A 24,913-nucleotide genomic window follows, 5' to 3' on the forward strand; every position below is an offset into this window, starting at 1 on the left:
AGGCGCTACAGCACCTTCGGCCGTGAGCTGCTGGCGATCTACCTCGCCATCCGTCACTTCCGGTATGCTGTCGAGGGACGGCCACTGATCGTGTTCACCGACCATAAGCCGCTGATCCATGCCATCTCGAGCAACAGCGACCGACACTTACCGCGCGAGGCCCGACACATCGATTTCATCTCACAGTTCACCACCGACATCAGCCACATACCGGGCAAGATAAACGTCGCCGCTGACATGTTGTCCCGCGCCGTCAACGTGCTTCTCGCGCCTGAGCCAACCGTCGACGACTTCGATGCGTTAGCGGCGGCCGCCAGCAGGTGGACGACGAGCTCGTCCGGTTCCGTGTCTCCGACCACGGCCTACAGTTGCGCGACGCCCGCCTGCCCAGTGGCCGGACGTTTGTGGTGGATGACTCCACCGACATAACGCGCACGTGAATCCCAGGCCCGCTGCGCCGTGCCTACTTTCGGCATGTGCACGACCTGTCGCACCCGGGGGTGCTAGCCACCGTCCAGCTCGTCACCAGCCGGTTCCCTGGCCCTCCGTCAAGAGAGACTCGCGGGGGTGGACCCAAACCTGTCAGACGTGCCAGCGTGCGAAGGCGCAGAGACACACACGCTCACCTGTGGGCGTGTTCGCCCCGCCCAGTGATCGGTTTGTCCACGTGCACGTAGACATCGTAGGACCTCTTCCGCCCAGTGACGGCCACGCATGCCTATTGACCATCGTCGACCGGTTCACCCGCTGGCCAGAGGCCGTGCCGATCCGCGACATGACCGCGGTCACTGTCGCCCGCGCTTTTGTTGCCGGATAGGTCGCCCGGTTTGGCGTCCCCAGCCACATCACCACCGACCGCAGCGGGCAATTTCAGTCGGCATTGTGGGCTGAGCTGACCGCGCTCCTGGGATGTTCACACACCCGATCGACCAGCTACCACCCACAATCAAACGGACTCGTCGAACGGATGCACAGGCAGCTCAAGACGGCCCTTCGTTGCGCGGTCACGCCCCGGTGGACGGGCATTCGGTCAGCGCTCAAGACCGACCTTCAATGCAGCGCCGCCGACCTCGTCTATGGCTCACCGCTCCGCCTGCCGGGCGAGTTCTTCGAGCCAGCGCAGACCGCCCAGACACCAGCCCCGGCGTCGTACGCCACCCAGTTGCACCGCATCATGCAGGCGTTGCGACCGACGACGCCCCGGCGATCAATCGACGCGCACAGCTACGTTCCACGTGCACTCGCGGACGCGTCACACGTGTTTGTCCGGCATGACGCTGTGAAGCCGCCGCTATCGCGCCCCTACGACGGTCCGCTCCTGGTCGTGAGCCGCACGGAGAAGACCGTCACCATGGACCGCGGCACCCGCCGGGATACCGTGTCCGTCGACCGCGTGAAGCCGGCGTTATGGAGGATGGCCCAGCTCTGACCCGCGGACACGCCCGGTCTCTGCCTACGCTAGCGCCACGGCCGCCTCCCGATGACAGCCCGCTGGTGCTGCTCGACCGCGCGAGTGTCCCGCTGGCCTACGAGCCAAACCGACCGCTCCCCGCCCATGAGCGCGCGGCTGCCGCTGCGCTTCCGGTCGCCCCAACTGCCAACGAGCCCGCCATGCCGCCTTCCATTCTCTCCACGCGCTCGGGACGCGCGGTGCAACCGCCAGCGCGCTACCGCCACGTCCACTTCGTGGCGTGTCTAGGGGGAGCGCTGCAGACGGCGTCACCTGTAGGCGGCGCCACCGAAAATGCGCCTGCCGCCCCATCCGCCAGATGTCACCGTACCCTATGCAGTTTCAGGTTTCACTTGGAATTTGTCACGTTAACTCCGCCAGCTGCACCTACAATCATTTCCCACCTTTTAACTTATTTCTTCACGCCGATAGAAATAGTTCCAACTCGTAAAGACATTTCATTTCGCGAATTGTTTCACAATGTCTTAAATGCCTTTCGTCGGCGCCAACAGATAAGATCTGCAAACATCCGCTCCCCCTCTCGCGCCGCGGCACGCGCATGCGACGGTCGGGCCGCTCGCTGCTCCAGTGACTGCCGAATAAACCTTTGGCGTTAAGATACTCGCTCAAGTGTTGGTGCCCATACGCACAACAGTACTGTACCCGTCAGAGCCCTCGCGCGCAACTTCGGCTTCACACAGCCATTTCCACGCTTCTCGGCATTTTTCCACAGTGGTGAAACACTGCATATCTTTTTACGGTTTGTGACCACCCCAATGTTGAGATGGATTGGCTCTGTGATGTTTAACTTGACCCAAGTCATCTATGTGTTCTTTAGATGATAGGAAATTCAGAACTTTTGCAACGGTAAAATATATAAGAACAACTAATAAATTAAATATAATTTGTTGATTATTACAATTAACAATTATTGTCATTTATATTAACAACTAAAATATAATAAAAACAATTAATATTCACGTGTATCTAAAATAACGAACACAGTAACGCTGATTCATTTTCCAAAAAGTTGTTGTCCTTTTTATGGTGAAATGAGGCACACGCATCCCATTTCAGACAAACGTGAATCTAAGGGCGTCGCCACCTAGTTGATGCTGTTTGTCATAGCCCTCATACGACCTTGTTTGTAACATAGGTCACGTATTGCCTCGGGCTACATATGTTACTGGTAGTGTTACTGGTAAGTTTTTTTTCAAGCGCACCACTGACAATAAAAACATGTTGAAAAAGATGTATTTTGACAAAGCCCCCCAAAGAAAATAAACCGAGAAGGCTAGATCTTTCGCCTTTGAAAGTGCACGTGTCATGCGTCTGGCCCTGCCAACCTGGACATCGACCTGGACCTCTAACATTATCAAGCCATTGGTCTCCATCTAGCAAACCTCAACCCATTGGGTTATTGTGGGCATATTTTCACATTTGCGTGCTCCATTTAACTCCAGCCCTTAAAGTCTCGGGGTAATGGTTTGGTGATATGTAATGATGTTGTGGTGACGGAGCAGTGCGCCTGTTGAAATTTCAGAATCGTTAGAGGGCATTTTTCCTGCTTTCGTTCTGTCTTGGCCTATGCTGGGAGATCATGGAGCACCATATCAGTGACGATCTCTAAAAACTCCCAGAAGTCAACAAAAACCCGTGCCATGAGCTCCCGCACCAAAACCGATCAAGTTTCTGAGCCAAAAATTGCTGGACAAAACGCATTTCTGAAAACGCGTCTTTCTCCATAACCGGTCTGTTTTTTATCCTCTTAGTATCAGCGGATGTGATGTGCTGTACGGAGGCGTGTTATGTATGTATAGCACAGTGCATGTGGTGCGGTCCAGGACGGGGTCAGCGTCCGTCGCGGAGCCGGCGCCAGCCCGTCCCCACTGAAACCTGATGGCGGGGAGGCGACGCGCGGGGGACGCCCTGCGCGGCGGCGCCATGCCACGCCCGGGGACAGTGGCGAGAGAGAGCTGAGGCTGGGAGGTGCGCTGCGAGCTGTCGAGCGGTGAGGACATTTCGTTCTTGTGTTGGCGAGCTGAGACGGGAAAGACAGTGGGTGGAGAGACAGCGATTGTGTGAAGAGACGTAATTGTGTGTGCAAAGACAGTGAATACGAACATTTGAACATCGAACGGCATTTACTACTGCAAAGAGAGACAAGAGCTGAGACTGGCTAGGGGACATTTCTAACCTCTATACTTCAGCGGTAAAGCTGTTATTTATAAATACTCACACACACACACACACACACACACACACACACACACACACACACACACACACACACACACACACACACACACACACAACTATATATAATATATATATATATATATATATATATATATATATATATATATATAGTATTCAGTTAGTGCAAAACATGCTCAAGTCCGTGAATTCTATCAATGTAATACGCAAATGGACTAATTCTCGCCTGCCTTAAAGCTGCAATGAAAGCAAAACTTGACCGACGGAATTTCCTTTTATCTATCCCGAGACACTGGCGTGCAAAATAAACTTCAGCTCCATGCGTCAAACCGATTGGTTTTGTGGACTGTGCAATAACGGCGTAAAACATCAATGGTGTAACGTAAAGTTGGACACAAATGAGCGTAATTTGAGCGTTTGATCACGCCCACAGGACTTAACTGATAGAGTCGGATGTTTATCTAACGGAGGTGGTGAACCAAAAAAAATCATGGATGGCTTGCCGACTGATCTCAATTCTCCAAATGCATATGTGAGGATGACCAACGTTTGGCATGGTGAGCCTTCCGCGTAGTGGTGTCGCCGCGCAGGGTGCAGTGTATTGGTGTCGCCACGCAGGGTGCAGTGTAGTGGTGTCGCCACGCAGGGTGCAGCGTAGTGGTGCCGCCACGCAGGGTGCAGCGTAGTGGTGCCGCCACGCAGGGTGCAGCGTAGTGGTGCCGCCACGCAGGGTGCAGCGTAGTGGTGTCAGCACGCAGGTGCAGCGCCGTAACTTGAACCCCTCAGCCTAAAAACCATTTCCAAAAATGGAGGAAAATGGCAGCTTCGGTGAAACCCTTTTATACTTGGCAGGCTATTTGGTTGTGTCCGTTGAACGTGAATCCACAGACTTTTCCTCCAACCCAAATATGATATTATGCCAGTGATTTACCGGTCTAGTGGAAACTCTGCCACACCAAACAACATTTTGTTTGCTTCCCGTAGTATGTTCTGAGCTTAGAATCGTTTTATACGAGATCCGGATTTCAACCATCTTACCGAGCATGTTGATGACTGGAAGAACAGATACGATGAAGACCGGTGACAAGCGTGGCACTTCTTTAAAAAAGGCGACCTGCACTGTACTATTTGTCCTTCCAAGAAAAGGAAACTGTTGGGAATACGAAGGAGGTCACGCCCAGAGGAATGCCAATGAAGCTCCAGTTCATTTCTTGTCCTGATTCGAATATTGTGTCATGAAACGCCTACTTCCATTCGCAAACCGGCGTATCATATGATGGAAGTTGACATGGCAAAAAATACAAGATTTTTTGCTCTAGCATTATTAGACATGGACCTGCCTTGATACCTCACCCCCAGCCGGTGGTCTGAGACGGCCGTGGCCGGCCGGGTGGGAAGTTGACCCGCTCCCCCCTCCCCCTTCCTGGGATCTTCAAATTTAAGCCGTCGTACGAGCAAGACAGCAAAACAGATATCGTTGTGAAAGCCTTGTCTAATCATTAATCATTCAGGCTAAAAAAGATCGCTTTGATAGACGCAGTTTAACATATCCTAATGCGCCCTGACGGATATCGAAGCCACTGAAGGAAGCGCTCGGACTGTGGGGATTCCATTCCGACCGTTTTGTTTCCGGAAGGTTCAGGTCAGGTCACGTTACCGTTTGAACTTGGTCACAGTCGTTCATCTAGCCCCTCCGCTGCCGAAAACCGGAGCCATTAACTCTGAATGACCTCATATAACCTTGCACATCTTCACGTGATCTATTATAAACCTAGTTTGCATTATTATGATACCTCAGCAATTTTCAATGAAATGTTCAAATAAGCCCTCAAATTACCTAACAATATTGCCTATTTTGAGCACGGTGTGTGTTTTGTATAAGACACCCATAGAGACAGGTCATGACCTAGGCCAATTCCACGTGCTCTGTGTAATATATTGATTGCGCATGTCAGTTAGTACTCTTTTCTTCATATGCAAACACCGTGACTACGCAAAAACTAACTATGAATTTGCATTTTTAGGGAAAATAGCAAAACGACCTGGCCTCAGGTCACTGATCTCACCTATGTAAAAGCTGAAAAACAAACTGTAGCTAACATGATGTTTCAAGTTTGAGCAATGGCAAATCGCGCAACAAAGTTATGTATGTGTAAAGCATCAGAGAACACCTATGTGCCAGCCGGTGAATGTTTACGTAGTTTGGCGAGCGCCGCTTAGGGGCGCTCGCGATCCCCTCCTGCTCCAGGCACCCCATGCGAAGGACGCGGCTGGGGGCAAGAGAGGACAAAGTAACAAGGTGAGGACTCGGAAAGCCGCCGGTGCGAGAACGGACGCGCCGGCGGGACGGACTGTGTGGAGTGCCTGTGACGAGTGTCAAATACAGACGTGACTTGGAACGTACCGTGTGTACCAGTGAGCCAGAGGCGATACTCCGGCAGGACGGACTGTGTGGAGTGCCTGTGACGAGTGTCAAATACAGACGTGACTTGGAACGTACCGTGTGCACCAGTGAGCCAGAGACGATACTCCGGCGGGACGGACTGTGTGGAGTGCCTGTGACGAGTGTCACATACAGACGTGACTTGGAACGTACCGTGTGTACCAGTGAGCCAGAGGCGATACTCCGGCGGGACGGACTGTGTGGAGTGCCTGTGACGAGTGTCACATACAGACGTGACTTGGAACGTACCGTGTGTACCAGTGAGCCGGAGGCGAGACATCAGAACAGCAGAACTTACATATGGTTAAAGTTTTTTCTAGAATTTGATCTCTTAGGCCTGACCTAGGTCACTCGCTTAGGCAGACAACTTCAAATCCGCGCAAAGGATGCCAAATTGATAGGTGAACAGCTGCTGGAAATTTGATGTCGCTGCAAGCGTTCGTTTATGAGCTGTGTTCGAAAAACCGTAAGAGGGAAGTCAACTTACCCTGGCCAGGCGCGGGATACCAAACCTAAAATGCTAAAAAAAACTGGACTTAACATGAGCAAAACCTATCCCTTGTCGTTAGATCTATCAGAATAATCAACTATTGGTAGTCCAGAAGGGATGAAAAACTTCCTCCCGATGTTACAAACAGCGAGAACCTCTGTTGCAAAGCCATGTTAGGGGATGTTAGCCCACAAACAGTCTGTGAGCAGGACCAGGTCATTTGTCGCCACTAATCAGAGCTACCCTGGAGTAACAGAGTCCGGTGACCGAGCGATGATGAAGTCATGTGTCGCCGGCGGGGCGTGTCCCTGTCATGTGTCACTGCCACTGTGGTGGTAGTAGGTTACGTCCGTGTGAACATTGGTGTTTTGTAGTGACAGCAGATGTCAACAGAGGGCGCAGTCGTACGTCTCATGGGATATGAGATCTCATGAGATGTATTAAGCTACCGGAGCCTCTTTGGAGCCCACGCCGAATGCCGCACGCGACGGCCTGATGAGAAAATATTTTTCTTCCTTTCCAACCGTTACCGAACTTTTTCAAAAGCCACAAGGTCTGTCGCGGTTAGTTTTTTGTTTTCCTTGCGTTCAATGCTTCCAAATTGCCACCTGAGCCACCTGGCTTCGGCTCCCAACTCATTACATGCTGATAAGATGCTCTCTGCCCGGGCTGGTCGGATATTTTCGTGTGGGTAAGCTGCCAGTTTTCGCCGCTGAACGTCGCCGTCTCTCCATACTTTTGCATGCAGATGGCGCCGGTATCGGGGCGGGAACAGTTACCCGTCAAACCCCATGTCGAGCATAGTAGGTGCAACGTTACACTACGGTAAATATTTATCGTCCAACAGCCCAAAGAAGCCAAACGGCACTTCGCGTTACGTTAAACATTGTTGGCCGCAAACACCGCAGCATGCACTGGGAAAGCGTCCGCCTAAAGCTGTGGTCACCTGCTACTCTCGCGAGCCCACGTCGTATGCCTCGCGACCCGGAGCACTGCCCACGGCATCTTGAGCCAAGGCCTACTGGCCTCCCGGGTCAAACGACGTAGGTTAGTCCGTAGACTCGTTTTGAACTACGCTCAAGCCCGGTTCCAAACTCCCACTTGCTCCTGAACAAGCTACAGGGATTACTTAACTTACAGCGTAGCCTGCCGGGCATGTTCACGACGCTTGCAGTCGAAATCAAATAACCGGCCTCGGTCATCGATGCGGGCACCTGTCCCGTAACTACTCAAGCCGCTTCTTCCGCATTGCTTCAGAACAGATCGCAACCACCAACACAATTCCTGTATTGAGCACGCAGCGAACAAATCTCTGGAGTAACTGAAATGTTTTCCTTCGGACACAGGTGGAACAGTCACTATTGTGAATAATAAAACAAGAATACTCCACAACACAAAAAACGTGCAGTTTGCGCGCCCCGCGTACTTCGTTCACATGCAGACGCGAAATGTCACAGCGGCGCGAGACCCCCAATTAAAATCCCGCCCACCCAAAGGGACAAGACATGAGAATGCTTCACGCACGCACCAGTTTTTCACCACTATGCCTCCACTTTCATACAAGATGCTCACTGCAGCCATAACAACATGCTTATCTCTCAATGTCAGCTGGCTGCCCTCGTATTCCTGAACATCAAGACCTGGAGGCGTGCAACGCCGGGGATGCCCCGACAACAGTGAAGCTCCACACGAGGACAATATATCACGGTTTAAATATGACAGTTTGCACTAGAACACTGCTTTACAGCTCGTCATGCGCCTCAAGCACATCATCCTCGTCATCCAACTTCTTGTCGTCATCCTCCTCGTCCTCTTCATCCTCATCCTCATCACCTTCTTCGTCCTTTGCCTTGTCAGCTTCCTCCTTCAGCCGCTGACGCTCCTCCTCCTCCTCGGCCTCCTTCATCTTCTTCTCACCTTCCACCCGCTTCAGCACTGCCTCAGCATCAGCCTTGGCCGCCTCGACGTCGTCGGTGATGAGCAGATTGTCGAAGATGGTGCCCGACTTGACCTGCCACAGGTCGAGACCCACCACGCCGATGTCCTCATACAGGTACAGAGTGTCATCCGCCTCGTACTCGGGGTTGTCGATCATGGGGTGCACCCACTTGCCCTGTGAACACCAGCCGGAGTACGATTAGCGCAGGTGATCGTGGAACGCTTATCATATTACAGGCACCTACCACGCGACAATTTTCACAAGGACTACAGTCATCTACATCTTAAACAAAGCCCATGCAAAGATCAGCAGACATGCAGCATATTTTTTAGGCTTCAACACTGCCCAAGCATATTAGTTGTACCTTGTACTCCGGGTTGTCGATCTGGCGCGGCTTCCACTCGCCCTTGTAATCGGGGTTGTCAATCATCGGAGGTTCCCACTCGCCATCCATGTCTTCGTTCCAATCCTCAGGCTTGGTGGCATCCGGGTCAGGGATGTGCTCTGGCTGGTCCCAGTCCTCCGGCTTCTTGTCCTCTGGGTCATCGATCTTCTCGCGGTCATCCCAGTCTTCGGGCTTCTTGGCCTCCTGGATCCTTGATGGTCTTCGGTGGGAGCATGTCCCAATCACCCTCCAGGTCACCAGATTCCACTTTCTCATTGTCAATGAGCACCTGGAAGAAAAAAATTTGTTAAACACTGATATGGCTACTTGCTTCACGACCTGTTGGCTGATGGTGAATAATTAAGGTATCCAGCCATGTTACAGTGACAATTCAAGGCCAAATTGTACCACATGAAATGTGCAACATGCACACATGCTTACAGTTTGCTCCATTTCAACCAATAATCAGTGTGATGAATCAGAGATGGAGAAATCCCAAATGATGATGACCCAAGAAGCACATCCTAATTTGTTTGGAAATTGATGACCCCAGATCAAGTTTACCACACAGAGCATGATTCTCACCTCGTAGGTATTGTCAGACTTGAGAATGAGGGTGTACACATGCGTGTATACATCATCTTTGCAACGGATATCTTTCTTGATCAGGTGATTCTTGCCATTATAATTGAAGATGACATGCACTTTCTTGGTGCCTGGACCACAAATGTCAGGGCCAAACATGATAGCATAGGGAGATTCTCCATGCATGTCCTTTTGGTCAAGAGAGCTGGGGAACAGCTTGATGTATCCTCCACCACAATCAATATTCTGTTCATGCTTCACAGACAGCTGGGCAACAAATGTCTTGTCTTTGTTGGACACTGCTGGGAACTTTGCAGAAATTGCATAGAACTTGGCATCTTCTGATGTTTTGAGCCCTGAAAAGGAAATGGTTTAAATGCAAGCACAACTAAAACTCCCTACAAATAGTGATGCACACAGACCATGGACTGGTACAAATTAATCCCGTCACAAACCTTTGATCACATAGGCCTGAAAACAGCAAGTTTTGCACTTTGAAAAGATGTGTACCAACTTAAACTAGTACCACAATGCAACAGCTTCTCAAATCACACCAAGTAGCGGATGTTGCAAGATGCATCAAACCACTAGCTACAGGGTGAACAACCGTTGCTCCGGCTGCCAGGGAGATGTTGCCCAAAGTTTTCCACCATGGTCACTATGTTTCATATCATTGGGCCAACATTTCTGGTGGCCAAGGGGCATTCATTGCCCATTTGCCACCACAAATGTGTCTCAGGTATTTCTGGTTGAGTAGCAGAAGCTTTAAAAAACTGATAAATGGCCAGATAAATGAACAATGCCTGGATAGAATGCAAGGCAGATGTTTTCACACTCATGAAGCACTTTATCATGATACACAACTGTAAAAAAACTACAAACACATTCACAATTAAACATACAGCACATCAGTGTAAGCTTCATGTTGCAATCAAGATGAAACTAATTTTCATGAAAAAATAAACCTTTGACTTGGAAAACTGGCAGAACTACATAGAAATCACAATTATGGAGGTAAAATAATGGTAAAATTTCCCACATGACAGGCAATTTAATACAGATTAAGTCTGCTACCATTCATTTTTCAAACATCAAATATCTCATTCTCTCACCTTTGTCCTCTTCTTTGTCTGAGAAGTATTTCCCAGCACTTAGCAAAAATTTGCCATTGTCCTTGGAGTGTTCCGACAGCACCCATCGGCTCTCCCATTCATCTGCGAAAAAACAAAGGTGAACCTGTCAGTGTTGAAAACAGCACTGACAAACAGTCTACAATTCCCTGAAAAAGGAAGTCAACCAGTTGTGAAAATATAATTCAGCACACAACAGTATAAATATTAATGACAATTAAATGCCCAACACAGCCCAAACACATGGTGATGATGGTATTAACCATTAAACCAGAAAGCAACAAGCATACTGGTATTGCATCATTACGAGTCCATTATTCGTTCACGGGGCTAACACATTCCATACGGCAGGAAATAAAAAGCTGTGACTAGAGCCAGGCTGACGCGTCTTATTAAATCTGATATTTTGGAGTTCCATGTTACATTTTTAGCCGCTTACTTTCGCTTCATGTTTATCCCATCATCCACATCACTTCATCTATAACCATAGCTAGTTGGGTCTTCTGAAGGAATCAAACATTAGGAATTGTGGCTGAATTTCCGAGACGCGGGTAGCATCAGCACGGATAACACTGACCGAATCAGCGCTAAACTTACCTCCGTCGGCGAATTTGTCCTGAAAAAATACTTCGCTGCGCGCGAGCGAGAAGAGGGCAACAAGAAGAAGGACTTTCATTTTCGTATCTAACATGCGCGCCCCACACCCATCCGGCCCAACAGACGAATGCCGGTAACCCTCGCCGCTCTAGCCGGCTTTCCAGACATCCACAACTCGTGGAGCGCTACCATTGGCCAAGGATGTTCTGCATTGGCTGAATCCCATTGGTCCACATGGAGAGCCAATGAACGCGAGCCACGGACAGAGCTGAACGAGAACGCATCAGCTGTAGCGAGCTGTGGGATTTTAGGGGGAGGGAAGGGGACGTCCGAGGGTTCCGCGCGGGGTGGGTGGCCTCTCGCAGATACCGGACACCGGACAGGTGTGTGATAGTGCAAAACAGGGATGTTGCAGATGGAAATGGCAGGGAAATCATAGCCCGCGGCGGCATGGGACGCCCTTATTGGCCCAAAGGTTTTTGGTCACCATTTTCCATCTGTGCTCGCTCGTCCCCGTAACAGTGGCACAGAGAAGAGCGAAGGGGGGGGGGGAGGGGCACGGAGAGAACGTGCCTCCCTTTGGGTCCGAGGGATCCGAAGGGCCCCTCGAGACGTCCGATAAGGGGCCCGAAAGGCCGACCGGATGGTCGCATTCATGGGTCAGGCCCGCAGGCTCGGGTACTACACCGCCATCCAAGAGGACCCTGCGCAATGATCAGCCCCCCCCCCCCCTTAGTCGATAAGAGCCCATATTTCGGTTAGACACCACCCATTTCGCGCAGTCGGCTCCGTGTCGGCCAGGTTCCCCAGGCAGGGACAAAGCAGCACCCAGCGATTTATATTATTCAGGGCCCCGGCGCCTGCCACGGGCCCTTCAGCGCCTAACAGGGGCTCTGTGTTGACAAAAGGCCGGAGTCGGCCAGGGGAAGTGTTTGAGGAGGCCCGAAGAGCCTGGAGGGCCTACCGAGACCGACAATCAAGGGCCCAATTAGTGGGCTTAAGGGCACGAAGTGCTGGTCGGGTCTTATTCTGCGTCTCCAGCCTGTGAGGACGGGCCCTCAAATGACAGTCAGAGGCTCGTTTCTTCCGATCGGGGACCTCCTGAGTCGATATCGGCCTACATTTCGGTAAGACACCACCAGCATCGCATAGTCAGCTCTGTGTCGATATGGGCCTTTAAAGTCCACTTCCCAATCAGCTTCAAAAGCGGGGACAGCAATTTGCACTGGTCGGGGCCCCTGCCAGAGGTCTGCAGTGCCTAACAGAGGGTCCTGTCTCCGCAAGGGGCCCCGGGCCGACCAAGGACAGTGTTTGATGAGGCCTAAATCCGGGCGGGCGAGCGGGGACCGCTGATCAAGGGCTCGGTTGAAAGGCATGAGGGCCTGAATGACTGGCTGTGGGCCACGTTAAGAATCGCAGCCAGTAGGTTCGCGACCTAAAATGTCAGTCAGAGGTCCTCTTGCACCGTTTGAGAACCCCCTGACACGATGCGGTTGTGTCGGTCGATCGGAGACCACGAACACCGAACAGCTGGGTCCCTGTCAATCTGAAACATGGGAGCCCATTTCCCAAGCAGGAGCAAGGCGGGGGGCCACAGCTTGCATTTGTCTGGAACCCTGAAACAACGGTTGGGGCCCCCGTGTCGGTCAGGGGCCCGCGGTGCCTAACAGGTGGTCATGTGCCAGCTAGCGGCTTAGATGCGGTCATAGGCTTCGTTTGAGGAGGTCCGAAGAGAGGATGAAAGATCCCTCGGGACCATAGATCAAGGGTCTGATTGGAAGGTTGAAGGGTCTGCAGGGCTGGCTGAAGGATCTGCAGGGCTGGCTGAAGTTAGTTAGACGGTTAGAACGCCCGCCCGAAGGGCCGTGATCTCAAATGTCAGAGGGTCTCGTGCCAATTGGGACTCCGCCCTAAGACAGAGCGCCCCACCATTTCGACCAGATATCACCAACGCCGAGCAGTCAGCTCCGTGTCGTCCTGATCTCTTGGGGCCCATTTCCCAAGGTGGCACAAGGCGAGGCCGGGCCCGCGATTTACATTGGTCGAGGCTCCTGTGACAACGCAGGGCTCTTTTATCGATCAAGGGCCCAGTGCCAACAGGGTGATCTGTGTCAAAAAAGGTTCTCGAGTTGGTCAGAACATTTGCTCAACAAGGACGGGGACGAGACCCCGCATGATAGAGGACTTCTTGGGTTTGTCGGGGGCGATTTGTCAGTGAAAGAAACACAATTTATGATATGTGCTCACATTGAGACATTAAAAGGATCCCGTGCCAGTCAGGGTCCCCCAACATCGAGCGACGGGTTAAGCCGACCTTAAGTCTATGCGCCGATTACTAGATCATCTGCGGCGATTAGGGATGTTGATGAGTCAGTGAGGTTTCTTGCGTCGATCCGGTGCCAGCGGCGCGGGTCACAAGGCCTTCCGCGTCAGGAAGCGGCCAATGCTATATTATGTATCCCTCTAAGTGTCTCCGGATCGACAAGGGGATCTCACCTCATCGTGCCGCCAGAATGACAGCCGGAAGACAATTCGCGTTGGAACGGAATGGCCCTTCAGCTCCTGAACGGGAGAAAAAATGTGCCCCTAGTGCTCTACTCAAGAGACCATCTATCGGTTTAGAAATAATCTACTGCACCATTGTAAAATGAAGAGCGCAGGTGATTTATTTCATTCAGCTTTTTTAACGCATAATTTCTCAGTCAGTTCGAGATTATCTCGTGACTGGTTGTGGCTTCTATTTTAGCTATAGAAAGAAAAATGAAAAGAAGTACCAATTACAGGCATGCCCTCATAAGCGAAAGGACCAGCCAGAGCCTTTTAACTATCAGGGGGCCCTTTGTCAACCATGTGCCCTCCCCGCCCCTGGCCAAGGCTCTGGCTGCACGACCACCCCGGAACGTTAAATTTGGCCCCAATATTGTCGGCTAGTCCTCCTGTTGTTCAATGCTGGTAATCCCCTGTTAGAAGGAGCAATGACACTCTTTTAATTCTAGAGATGTTTTTGATTCCGTTATATATATTATATTACTTATATTATATATTATGTTATATATGATATTATATATATATTGATTCTAGAGATGCGTTTTTATATTCTGGAGATGGCCGGATGCCCGCTCCCTTAAACCCGCATGTATTCACTTTCACCAGGCTGCTTCAGCAAAATATAAAAACTGGCATGATGCATCTCAGTCAACTATGGCACCCATAGAAAGAGCCTGGACGCCCCTCCTCCGTGAACACGCATAGAGAAATGGGCATTAGGCTGGGAAACTGCACCCACCCTCATGGGTGCAATCACTGCAGGGGATTAGGTGGACGTGTTTCCACACGATACATTAGTTTGAGATTCCGCTCCCCCATTTTTTTCTCCATAGTTGTACGTTTATTGGTTTTTTCCTGTCCCATATATGATTTTCAGGTCAGATTGTTTCTCCAGTTTCGACTTTGACCCTTCCAGTCCTCGATTTGTCATTCCCCAATCTCAGATGCCTATGTAGTGGCCACCCTTATATGAAGTCCGACATTGAAGCTACGTTTCAGGGTGCCAAGGGACATTCAGTGATGGGGATTCTCTGAGAATGTGAGAAAAAGGTTTTTATACCGTGTTTCTTTTCGATGATCACGTCACACTTCACAATCATAACAGGACAGGCCAGGGGTGTCCATTTTTGTAAATTATTGGGGGGGGGGGGGCGAAACGAAGGCCTGAACAACCTTCCCCCCATTTTGTTCTTACCGGATTTAGCCCCACTTACTTTGGTTAAACGCTTTATACTTTTAATCTTCGCATCATTCATGAAAGTCTCTAATTTAAGCAGCATAGAAGCCATGCAGGATTGCATACAGGGAGCAAGCACTGGACGCACGCCGTCTCTTCTGGTTGGCACGTGAAGGCGCCCATTTAGAGGCCACCTCAGGGCGCCGATGGCACTCTTCTATGACGGTCATGGAGGGCGGCACGCATCTTGGTTGTGGGAGACGGGAACGGGGTTAGCCATGAAGGACTTAAGTCGTCCCCATATTCCAGGGCTTTCCACTTTAACCCCACAAACCATTGCTTTCTTCTGGCGCTAGGTATGTGAAGTTTATTGCGCTGTTCATCCGCTCAGCTGTTACGATTTTTATCTTGTTGAGCAATTGTGACTTTTTGTTGAGAGTGGTACGAGACGCCACTACGCAGAAGATCAAGAAAATAGTCTTTGTGTTATGCTCATCTTTTACTCACGTTTTCTTCAGTATATTCCAGCGAAAAGCATTGGGGATCCAAGCCAAACATTGGGGGGGGGAGGGGGGACCCCATCTCAACGTTGGGGGGGGGGGGGGGCCTCACAACAGAACACAAATTAACACCCGTGAGACGGCCACGTTTGCATAGCATTTTTGACAGGTGACAGCACAACTCGCACACAAGATGGCAGCACCTACAGGAACATTGCGGTTGAGGTCATGGACATATTGTTCTAGGGCCTCGATGAATATTGCTAGATGCTACTTTGACCTTAAAACAGAGTATAGACGACAGACGCTCATGCAAAGAAAGGGAGGTAAATTTCCCCGGTACTAAATACATGTCAAATTAATTTTTCGCAATACCTGCGCAGCCAGCTAGGGTGTCGTCAATAGCTGACAGTCGTGAAATGGTCGACAGGTCATTAGGTTCATTGCTAATTTGGAATGGACAGCACATTTGTATCACTCTTGTATTTTCTATTACAATATGATGCATGGTTCAAGCTAGGAATTCAATTATTTTGGACGGGAGAGAGGGGTCTACGATTTCTGATCACTGGACGGGCGCATCCCCGGGACAATGGACATCCCTGCCGCGGATGAAATATTGTTTTTTAGCAGTTTGTACTACCTGTACCCTCCCCATTCCAGGAAATCTGCGATAGTCTCATGACGCTGCTCCTCTTATCCCCAACTATATAAAATACTCTTTACGGCACGAACCACTTTGGAGTTTCCGTGCATTGTATTCTTCTGGAAAGGCAACCTAGAGCGGATTTCGTTTGACTTTAGCGACATCTCGTGGCGATTGTGTGAAAGCAAACGGGAAACGTCATCTAAGGTTGGCAAAACGCAGAACTCTAGTAGGAGTAGATCGCCAACACGAAGCCCTAGTAGACTATTATCAACTATGGTGTGATATTTTAACCACCATTTACATCTAGGTATACTCAAAACTATTTTTTATGATATGTTTTTTTCCAAATCGTCGTCAAATAAGCTCTGAAATGTCTTAAATGTGAGATTACTGGACACCATGAACTAGGAAAAGTACCAAATTTCCACAGAATATTGTTTGACATCAATACACGCTGGCAACTACTAACATTCATCCCTGTGTTTGAGTGAGAGAGCGGAGTATCGGAGGGCGGGCACAGCTGGTGTGGTTGTTAATTTGGCGTCGTGGTGTATACAGGTATCTATTTTCATCTGCACTTATTGTTTTTGTCTATGGTTCTGATTTCGGGCTTTTTTTTACTTGGGTACCTGTATTGCCGACGGTGGGGAGAGAGCTACGCTGGCTGCAGGGTTTCCTGTACTGCCATGATGAAGAAATGCTGTTAGGTATCAGCCGACGTAGTGACGTCACTGAAAATGGGTGTGCATCGATCTGGGTTCTTTTGGGCCGACTGAAGGCTACAAGGCATTTGCTAGCGATATGAATGTCACTGGTATTCGACTGGATATGTGACGTCACTGGTTTGTGAGCTTTAGGGCTCTTTTGGGTGCAATGAATGCCGTAAAGCATCACCTGACGATATGTCGTCGCTGGTATTCAATGAAACATCAGGCGCAACGGGCCTTATTCCATCTTACCTTTCGTACCTGTCTGCTGCAAGCATTGCGTGCCGAATAAAAGCTTGACCGAATCACCTGAATGTGTGACGTCACCAATCACCACTTGATACGAGTGCACTTAGGCCCCACGCCGCGGTGTATCATGTTCCGTGAAATATCACTGGGTATCGTGACGTCAGTGATATTCGACTAAATATTGGTCGCAACAGGTCAAGGTTCATTTTTAGCTTCGTACCTGTCTACTGCAAGCACTGGCGTGATGAATAAAAGCTACCAAATCACGTGAGTGTGTGACGTCACTGAGTCATGCATTTTTATGGATCTTTGGGGGGCCAACTGAGGGCCGTAAGCATAGCCTAATGATGTGACGTCACTGGCATTCGACTGTGTGTGAATGTCACTTGTGATCAGATTTTACGGCCTCTTTTGGGCCGACGAAAGGTCATACTACATTAACTGAAGATGTGCCGTCACTGGTATCCGAATACAATTCAGGCGGCCATGGCCATGCTCCATTCTTTACCTTTGGTACCTGTCCATTGCAAGTATTTGAATGCTGAAGGAAGGGTCTGCCGAATTACCTGAGTGTGTAACGTCACTAACCATTAATTTTGTATAGACTGTTTTGAACCCACTGTAAGCCATACCACATCAGCTGACCATATGACGTCACCGGTTTTCGTCTAGGTGTCATGCGCAACAGGCCATGCTCTATCTTTGCCTTTCGTACCTGTTTACTGCAAGCATTCGCGTGCTATATCAAGGTGATGCTGAACCATCTGAGTGCGTGACGTCACTGGTCATGAGTTTATACGGGTTCACTTGGGCAGCCCAATGCAACAAAGCATCATATCCTGTAAAGCATCGCGGGATGATATGACGTCACTGGTATTCGACTCAACATCAGGCTCAACAGGGCCATGTTCCATCTTTACCTCTCGTACCTGTCTACTGCAAGCATTCGCGTGTTATATCACGTCATTGGTTAAGAGTTCTTACGGGCTCTTTTCAACCCCCTATATGGTATAATGCTTCAGTTGACGATACGATGTCACTGTGTGTTCGACTTAGCATCAGGCACAACATGTCATGTTCCATCTTTGCCTTTCGCACCTGTTAAAGTATTGGCGAGCCTAATGATGGCTCTGCCGAATCACCTGAGTGCGTCATCATGAGTTTTTACAGGCTATTGTTGGCCGGGAAAGCCATTAGGCATCATCTAACGATATGTCGTCACTGGTAATCCACTAAGTGTGTGACGCCATTGGTCATGAGTTTTCCCGCGCCTTTTTAGGCCGACTTAAGGCCATTAGGCATCAGGTAACGATATGACGTCACTGGTATTCAATTAAGCATCAGATACAATATGTCATGTTTCATCTTTACCTTCCGCACCTATCTACTGCAAGTATTCGCGCGCCACATAAAGGCTCTGCCCAATCACCTGAGCGTGTGGTGTGACTGGTTATGAGTTTACGCGGGTTTACCCGGGCTGACTGAAGGGACATCAAGCATCATCTGGCGATGTGACGTCACTGGTATTCAACTTAACCCAGGCGCGACAGGCCATGTTCGTCTTTACCTTTCGTACCTGTCTATTGTAAGCATTGACATGCTTAAGGAAAGCTCTGTGAAATCTCCTGAGTGTGTAATGTCACTGGTCATGAGTTCTTTACGGGCTGCTTTTTTTGTACCTATAGGGTACAAGACATCAGTTGACGATATGACATCACTGGTATTTGACTTAATCTCAGGCGCAACAGGTCATGTTCCATCTTTGCCTTTCGCACCTCTATACTGCAAGTATTCGCGCGCTACATAAAGGCTCTGCCGAATCACCTGAGCATGTGGTGTAACTGGTCATTAGTTTACGCGGGCTTACTCGGGCTGACTGAAGGACATCAAGCATCACCCTGACCATATGACGTCACTGATATTCGGGCTGTGGCCCAGACTTATGGCCGCTAGGCGGCGCCCTTGATTATTATTAGCCATCAGGGCATTCCGGACCGTAGCTGCTCAGGGGCGCATCCTGTGATGTCGGGCGGAATAGCTTTGCATATACGTCGGTTTGTGGGCTGGGATCACCTTTGTTTTGTGTTTACGTTTGTTCAAAATTTTAGTCGTTGAAACAGCCCGTTGCGTTTGAAGTTGTTACTTAATGGTGCGCACAATAAAATTAGTGTGCTTAACTATGGTGCATCTCCCACCTCTGCTGCGGAACTCCGTAGCCGTAGGTGGCCAAGTGACCTCCTACCAACTGATGATCAGTGACGTCACATACTCAGATGATTCGGCGGAGCCTTCATATAGCACGCGAATATTTGTAGCAGTCAGGTACGAAAGGCAAATATGGAGCATGACCTGTTGCGCCTGATGTTTAGTCGAGCACCAGTAACGTCATGTCGTCAGCTGATGAATTATAACCTAAAATGGGTTCAAAGGAACCCGTAAAAAACTCGTGACCAGTGACGTCACACACTCAGGAGATTCGACGGAGCCTTCATTCAGCACGTCCATACCTTTAATAAACAAGTACAAAAGGTAAAGAAAGTACGTGGCATGTTGGACCTGATGTTACGTCGAATAACAGTGACGACATATCATCCTGTGATGCTTCACGGGAGGTGTTGCTTTGTAGCCTTGGGCGGCCCAAGTGAATCCGTATGAACTCATGGCCAGCGACGTCACCCACTCAGATGATTCGTCTGGAGTTTAGTCGATTACCAGTGACGTCATATCGTCAGCTGATGCTTGATGTCCGTCAGTCAGCCCCGAGTAAACCTGCACAAACTCATGGCCAGTTACACCCACACGCTCAGGCGAATCGACAGAGCCTTTTTGTAGCGCACGAATACTTGCAGTAGGCAGGCGCGAAAGGTAAAGATGAAACATGGCTTATTGCAACTGATGTTAATTCGAATACAAGTGACGCCATAACGTTATCTGATGCCTAATGACCTGAACTCGGCCAAAAAAGGCCCGTAAAAGCTCATGACCAGTGACGTCACACACTCAGTGGATTACCAGTGACGTCATTTCGTTAGCTGATGCCTTATGGCTTTCGCTCAGCCAAAAATAGTTGGTAAAAATTCATGACCAGTGACGTCGCACACTCAGGTGACTCGGCAGAGCCATCATTTAAACGCACCAATACTTACAGGTACGAAAGGCAAAGATGGAACATGACCTGTTACGCCTCATGTTAAGTCGAACACCATTGACATCATGTCGTCAACTGATGCATTTTTCCCTATAGAGGGTTCCAAGGAGCCAGAAAAAACTCATGACCAGTAACGTTACAACACCCAGGAGACTCGACAGAGCCTTCATTCAGCACGTCAATACTTGTAATAGACGGGTACGAAAGGTAAAGATAGAACATGGCCTGTCGCGCCTGATGTTAAGTCGGACACCAGTGACGTCATATCATCAGCTGATGCATTATACCGTTTGGGGGTACAAAGGTCCCGTAAAAAGCTCTTGACCAGTGACGTTACTTACTCAGGAGACTCGACAGAGCCTTCATTCAGCACGCCCATACTTCCAAGAGACAGGTACGAAAGGTAAAGATGGAACATGGCCTGTCGCGCCTGAAGTTTAGTCGAATACCAGTGACGTCATATCGTCAGCTGATGCTTGATGTCCTTCAGTCAGCCAGAGTAAACCCGCGTTAACTCATAACTAGTTACACCACACGCTCAGGTAATTCGGCAGAGCCCCTGTGTCGCGCGAATACTTGCAGTAGATAGGTGCGAAAGGTACAGACGAAACATGGCTTAGATGGAGCATGGCCTGTTGCGCATGATGTCTAGTCGAAACCCAGTGACATCATATCGTCAGCTGATGCCTTGTGGCCTATAGTAGGCTCAAAAGAGTGTGCAAATTAATGGTCAGTGACGTACACACTTAGGTAATTTGGCAGAGCCTTCCACGGCAATGCTTGCAATGGACAGGTACCAAAGATAAAGGTGGAACATGGTCTGTCGCGCCCGAAGTTCATTCGAATACCAGTGACGTCACATCTTCAGTCATTGCCGTATGACCTTTCGTCGCCCCAAAAGAGGCCGTAAAACCTCATGACCAGCGACACGCACAGTCGAGTGCCAGCGACGTCACATCGTTAGCTGATGCTTTATGGTCTTCAGTTGGCCGCACAAAAAATCCGCCAATACTTGCAGCAGACATGTACGAAAGGTATAAATGGAGCATGGCCTGTTGCCTGATGTTCAGCCAAATACCAGTGACGTCATATCGCCAGCTGATGCCTAACGGCATTTCGTCGGTCCTATAGGGCCGTGGAAACCCACGGCCATTGACGTCTTACAGTCGTATAGCAGTGACGTCGTTAGCTGACACCTTGTGGTCTTCAGTTGGCCGAAAAGCACCGTTGGAACTCATGGCCAGTGATGTCACACACTCAGGTGGTTCGGCAGCTTTCATCCAGCACGCCAATGCTTGCAGTAGACAAGTACAAAGGTAAAAATGAAGCACGGCCTGTTGCGCCCAGTTTTTTATTCGAATACCAGTGACGTCACGCTATCCGGTGATACTTCGCGGACCACGACACACCGTGGTCGTGAGGCCTAAGTGCACTCGTATGAAGTGATGATTAGGGACGTCACACATTGAGGTAATTCGGTCAAACCTTTATGCGGCACGCAAATGCTTGCGGCAGACAGGTACGAAAAGTAAAGATGGAACGAGGGCCGGCCGCGCCTGATGTTCAATCGAATACCAGTGACGACACATGGCCAGCTGATGCATTACGGCATTCAGTGAACCAAAAAGAGCCTTATACACTCACGACCAGTGACGTCACATACCCAGCCGAATACCAGTGACACCATATCACAAGCAAAAGCCTTATGGCCTTCAGTCGGCCCGAGAGAACCCCGATCCCGATCGATGCAAAACCATTTTCAGTGACGTCACAATGTTAGCTGATGCCTCACAGCTTTTGCCCCGCACGACAATACTCGAAACCCTGCAGCTAGCGTAGCTCTTCCCTCCGTCGGCCATACAGGTACCCAAGTAAAAAATTACCCTGATTCGCGCGGTTTTAACGTATTTCATTAATATTTCAAAACGCGTAGAGAACATTCTGATTTTACATCTCGTATTCATCTTGTACTTGCTGTCGGATGGTTTCTTGTTTTCAGGAACCTGGAGTGCTTGCTTATTTCCATTTCAGGTGAAAGACGGCTCAATTTGTTATCAGACCCAAGTCAACATCTTCAGTGTAGGAATTACCGTCCTGCGTATGTTGTCTTTTAAACACTTCAGTCATTTGTAATGCTTGTTAATCATATATGGGACGGCTTCAACATACCAGAAGTTTGTAGGAGAAAAAGGAAGGGCTCCATGCAACATAATCTTTAATGTTTCGGGACTTTCCTGCATTTGTGACATAAAAGTTCCTATAGTTTTGCACCTGATAGAGATCATCAATATTTGTCTCCTGTGTGCTAAAATGATAGCGGCATAGTGTTGGGTGTGGGAAACTAGATGTGTGAATTCTGCTGTGTTGACCCCCTGTGATGCCCACCCTCCCTGCATGGGTGAAAGGCTGGTTTGACCATGAACAGCAGGAGGTTTGCCATGAGTGATAGGGGGCAGGAACCCAAGTCTGCCCTTCCCTCAATTGAAAGGGAAATTACACACCTGGTTTGCAATAAGACTAGCTTTTTCATTTTTGTTGTAGGGTATGAGAATGGTACCAAGGTGAGTGTGCTGAACTACTTGAAGATTATCAGGGGTCTGACCCTGTATCACTTAGTCTGTCTCAGTGACTCAGTTGGTTAGGGTGCCTGCCTCCTGATACACCAACTGGCAGTGCTTGGTGTTTAAGACCCTGGTCCAGACTGCAAAAAATACTTGTTACCCTGAACACAATGTCTGACCATCATGGCCAAAGTGAAAATTTTAGTGACAATGGGCACACATGATAATGGCACACACATCACATCAATCACTTTATCACATCACATGAATGTTACTTTGTGCACATCACAGCCAATCAAGGAATCAAGCAAGCCCTGCTGTAAGTGCCACTAAACACTTGGTGTTTAACTCACAGCGCCACCAATTTCAGCATGTAAAAAGCTGATCTCTCATGGAGTCATGATGCTGAGTGGGAAATTTTACATAGAACTGGCTCAAAATTTTCCATCTGAAAATTTCATAAAATTTGTGTGATGTGCCCTGACCTGAGTCAGGCATGCACAAGCTCAAGGTTCAGCACACTGATGCCAGGGTAGGTGTCCAAAGAATGAATGTATTTTTACATGCTGGCTTATGGCAATAACATTATTCGCAAAACATCAGTACAACCAGTCCTGACATATTTTTTACAAAGCAAATAATTATAATGTGTACATACCCAACTAGACCACCCAACCCATGCTGACATCAATTCTGATGAACATTAAATGTGCTAAATCATCAGTAAAGCCTTGCTGTACGAGACAGTTTTTACTAGTATCTATTGTTTGGTCATGCATCGTTGATAAGTTTTTACTAGTATCTATTGTTTGTTTATGCATCATTGGTAATAGATTTTCAAGTCCTGGATGCAATTATATTTTTGTAAAGTTCTTGTGTCAATTGAATTATTGCTATCAGTTATATATTACTATGTTGGCATTATCATCTGCATCATACAGTGTTTCATTAGAATGGGAGGAGGCATTAGCAAAAACCACATGCTTAAAATGCAGACACATGTGGAATATCAGAATACATGACATAGCCTGAAGAGCACATCAGGCACACTGATAATATACTTCTGGATGTCATTGTTCACCCTGTATTGGTGAGCCTTCTAATAGTTTTGTGGAGGTCATTAGAAGGCATCATTTCTGATTAGGTAAGAATAAACTATGCCACAGCCCTTGGCTGGTGAGCAGTGGGAATATGCCAATGGCTGATGATATCTTAATGATAGTATGCTGTTGGATAGGGGCATGTTTGCTGTTTTCCATGGTTGAGTGGTGCCTGGTTTGTGGTGTGCACCATGACCAGACAAGCTTATGTTTACATTTTAAAATTGGGACCAAATTACATGCACAGTAATCATTTAGGGACTGCTTCATTTTGGTAGCACCTATAGTATGTCTAAAATTTATAAATGTTCAAAATAAGATATACATTGTTTCCCGAATGTATCATGCAGCTACTGAGGCCAGTGAAAACCAATTACATTTTTCCTAGTGCTTCTGTAAATGACAGTCATCTTCTAATGAAGCCTGACATTTTTGGTTGACAGATGGGTTGACATGAGATAGTAGCATCAGGGATGGAAAGCTGGGCCATGGTTCAGACTACACTATTCACACAGCATATCCACAGTTAACTCAAACTGTCATCAGGTGTCAGCCGAGTCCTAAGAAGGCCTGGGGTATGTTTGGCTTCCAGCCATGTGCACATCTTCCTCAAATTCTATGTTTGGAAACATTGGGATTTGAACCAGGGCCTCCTGATTGTAAGCCTAGTGCTCTGCCAACAGAGTGCAAGCCTAGTGCTCTGCCCTCCTGGCTTAGCTTTCATTTTTTGGTTACTTAAAAACCTTCCTGACTTTACCCAGGTGATAGAACTTGGCTTGCAGTCAGAAGGCCTTGGTTCAAGTCCCAGTAGTTCCAATGAGAGAATCTGCATCAATCATGTGATGTGTACTTGTCTGAAAACCAATCATCAGTCAGTCTTTCTTTTTGAGGGCTTTCTTAGGATGTTTTGTAAATACTAAGATGCCAGATGAAGACAATGGCTGAAACATTCTATCCCCATTTTTGATTAGTTAGTATTATTTTGATAAGATTTGATCTGTTGTTTTTATTGTTTACTGCCATGTGAGCTATCTTTTAA

General features: G+C 48.7%; 2 protein-coding genes across 2 annotated transcripts in view; both read right to left on the reverse strand.

The window, feature by feature from the left end:
- The window catches only part of dlg1 (MAGUK family member discs large 1), a gene marked incomplete in the record, with an annotated part of 122,418 nt that overhangs the window by 64,098 nt on the left and 33,407 nt on the right, over positions 1-24,913 (reverse strand).
- On the reverse strand, positions 7,871-11,393 carry LOC119109157 (calreticulin-like). The gene is given in 6 exon segments (XM_037232730.1): positions 7,871-8,713; positions 8,904-9,128; positions 9,130-9,213; positions 9,510-9,865; positions 10,622-10,723; positions 11,237-11,393. Coding segments are annotated over 6 exon segments (1,233 nt in total). The 5' UTR covers positions 11,331-11,393; the 3' UTR covers positions 7,871-8,341.

The sequence above is a fragment of the Pollicipes pollicipes genome, unplaced genomic scaffold (assembly GCF_011947565.3).
Source record: "Pollicipes pollicipes isolate AB1234 unplaced genomic scaffold, Ppol_2.1 Scaffold_7231;HRSCAF=8579_pilon_pilon_pilon, whole genome shotgun sequence".
Lineage (NCBI taxonomy): Eukaryota > Metazoa > Arthropoda > Thecostraca > Pollicipedomorpha > Pollicipedidae > Pollicipes > Pollicipes pollicipes.